This window comes from Vulpes lagopus, unplaced genomic scaffold (genome assembly GCF_018345385.1).
Source record: "Vulpes lagopus strain Blue_001 unplaced genomic scaffold, ASM1834538v1 ctg153, whole genome shotgun sequence".
NCBI classification, from domain to species: domain Eukaryota; kingdom Metazoa; phylum Chordata; class Mammalia; order Carnivora; family Canidae; genus Vulpes; species Vulpes lagopus.
The window spans coordinates 20,287-23,401 of record NW_024570632.1 but is presented as its reverse complement, the minus strand read 5'-3'; the positions used below and the strand labels follow the sequence as shown (position 1 = coordinate 23,401).

The following is a 3,115-nucleotide window of genomic DNA, read 5'->3' as shown; positions in this document are numbered from 1 at the left end:
TATTTTTAGCATGTCAAATGTAACTATTTTTCTTTTTATTTCCTATTTTTACATGATACTTCACTGATCTTTGTAGATTGTAAAACTGTACCTACATTTTATCACTATTTTTGGCTTTATTTTATTCTGTTTTCCAATAAAGCTGACAGGTTCTTCTAGGATCTTTGCATCTAGGGTTCCAAATTCTAAGTATCAAATGTACTCCTGTAAAACTTGAATTTAGAAAAAAATAATTGGAGAGAGCAGCAGTAACACTAAAGGTATTCTATATCATCCTCCCATTCCCAGACCATGGCTTGTTGATATCGGCCTTCAGTCAGAAACTGGCAAAATGACTTCTTGTTTCCCCACTCTCCTGATTATTGCAGCAATAGATCACTTGGCAGGTTATTTTTATACTGTTTTCTGGCAATCATGTCTGAAAGCCTAGCATAGAAAATAATCTTCTATACCTTAAAAGATTTTGCAAGTACCTAATTTCTAACATTAAACCCCATTATATTTAAAATAACTAATTTATGTAATCTCTAATAGAATCTATACTACCAAATAACTGATTATCATCATGAGTGAAATCAACTGAAGGCAAGGTTTAACATACAAGGAAGATTTGTAAACACCCATTAGTAATAATCATGAAGCTCTGCAAAAAAATCAAATGAAGTAATTTCACAACATTTTTCTATAAAGCCAATTATCTTCTTTTCTTACCCATTTGACAAATTTGGGGGTGAGGAATAAATAAATATATGTGCATTAGGGAGAGAGAATAATATTAGAGGCATCAAAACAAGTCTACAGAATTACATTTGGCTCTTAATAGTGTTTTGCAGTTTATTGATCTCTGGCCAGAATCCTGACATTGCTCTAAACCATAGAAGAAACAGTTGTGAATGAGTGAGACTCTCTTGCTTAAAATATTAACAAACATTCTTATAGCAATTAGAATAAAGCTCTTTATCTAAGCCTAACACACCTTAGTGATTTGAATCTTACCATAATATAAATTTATCCCCTAAATCTCTCACAATTATTCATCATACTCCAGCTGAGAAATGGATGTTTATTTTATAATCTTTAAACATATCAAGTTTATGTCTTAATTATGCATAACTCTACCTCATTGCCTACAACAGTACCTGACAAATGAGAGGTACTCAGTGAAGAACAGTATTTGTTAAGTGAATGTATTATTTACAGTAAGAATTCTCTCTCTTGACTTCCTATTATTAAATCTTTCAGCAGACCACATGCCGACTCAATAACCTCCTCATGGAAGTTTTCACTTCCTGGTTGCGAAGGGTATAAATCACAGGATTCAACAAAGGAAAGATCACTGTGTGAAAGAAGGAAACTACCTTGTCAGCTGGTAAAGCCCTGAAGGGGCGAGTGTAGATGAAGATGGCAGGCCCAAACATGAGAAGTATGATCATGACATGAGTGGTACACGTGGACAGTGCTTTGCTCTTCCCTTCACAAGCAGACCCATGTACATGGCAGAGGATGACTGCATAGGAAGACAAGAGCCCCAAGAAGCACAGGAGAGTGAGCAGACCACTATTGAAGACCATCAGAAGCTCCACCACAAAGGTATCTGTGCAGGCCAGCTTGATGACCTGCGGCACATCACAGAAGAAGTTATCCAGTCGGTTTGGGCCACAGAAGGGCAAGCGGAGGATGAGGGCCACCTGGATAATGGAGTGGACAAAGCCTCCAAGCCACAGAGCCAATAGCAAGGCATAGCAGGCTCTAGGGTTCATGACAGTTGAATAGTGTAAAGGCCGACAGATGGCGATGTAGCGGTCAAAGGCCATCACAACAAGGAGTAATCCTTCCCCTCCTCCAAGGAAGTGCAAGAAAAAGAGCTGAGTGATGCAACCCCTGTAGGAGATTACCTTCTTCTCAGAAAGGAAGTCCACCAGCATCCTGGGAGCCACAATGAAGGAGTAGGATGCATCCAGGAAAGCCAAGTTGCCCAGAAAGAAGTAGAGGGGGGCTGTGAGGCCAGGATCTGTTCTGATGGTGAGGATGATGAGGAAATTTCCAGGGAGGATGATGAAATAGAAGATTAAAACTAGCACAAAGACCAGGAGCTGAATATTTCGAGACTGGGTTAGACCAAGAAGGATGAATTCTTTCACCACTGTGCTATTTTCTGCCTCCATCTCCTCTGCCTAAAGAATATCAGAGGTAGATAATTTAATTTCATTTCTTGCATGTAGCTCATAGTTCTAAAACTAAACGCAGCATATGTCACATCTGTTACACCATCACTTCCCCATCACCTAAGAAATCTTTTCTAATCATTCTTCTTCTACATTTCATATCTACCAACACCCTGGTTTGCAGCCACCCTCTTCTGCTTCTTCCTGTGCTTCTATTTCACTGTTCTCCCACATGGGACTCTGGAATGTCCCTGCCCTGGACTTGTTTATGATTTGCATGATGCATAAGAAAAGGTCAGTGATTGAGAAAAAACTTAACCTCTGTTATCAAGTTCTTCAGGTTTGTATTTGAATGGGAGTAGAGCTGGAGACTTCCAGCACAGAGGAATGACAGAGTTTTTTAAGGTAACAGAAATTTTGCATATCTTGACTGTAATGGTTACAAGTGTTCATTCTATCACCAAAACTTACTAAACTATACAAAAGTTGGTACATTTAATTTATGCAAATTATAACTTAGTTATGCTGAAGTAAGAAGTTAAAAAAAAACTATTTACTTGAAATATTTCCTTTTCCTGTATATAATATCAACTCATTCACATGATCTAAAAAAAAAATTCCTGGTTACTCTGGAGAAAAGAGATCTGAGATTTATCTGTACAATGGCCTCTAAACTGGGAATGTGGTTGCCCAACACATATGATAATTTATTGGTATGAAAATAATAATGGAATTTATATTCATGTTTTTATATCCCATTCCTTGAAGTTCTATTTTTGAAAATTTTATACTTTATGTAGAGTCATGGTATAATTGAACATAAAATATACAAATAAAATATAGATGTTGCTTGTGCATATTCAAAATGGTTCATTACTGAAATGAAAAAATTTAAAAGCTTGAAAACATTTGAATTAGAGAAAAATGCTAGTGATTTAAAATAATATTTC

The 3,115-nt window shown here is 36.6% G+C and overlaps 1 protein-coding gene across 1 annotated transcript; it reads right to left on the bottom strand.

Annotated features, from left to right (window-relative positions):
- Positions 1-1,238: 1,238 nt before the first annotated feature.
- On the bottom strand, positions 1,239-2,168 carry LOC121483821 (olfactory receptor 4N4C). Its single transcript, XM_041742351.1, has one exon. It carries the CDS (start codon positions 2,163-2,165, stop codon positions 1,239-1,241), a length of 927 nt encoding a protein of 308 aa, XP_041598285.1. The 5' UTR covers positions 2,166-2,168.
- Between the last annotated feature and the right edge of the window lie 947 nt (positions 2,169-3,115).

Bases quoted from the DNA above. Each gene is read 5' to 3' on its own strand.
- LOC121483821 (XM_041742351.1), bottom strand. From the start codon at position 2,165: ATGGAGGCAGAAAATAGCACAGTGGTGAAAGAATTCATCCTTCTTGGT.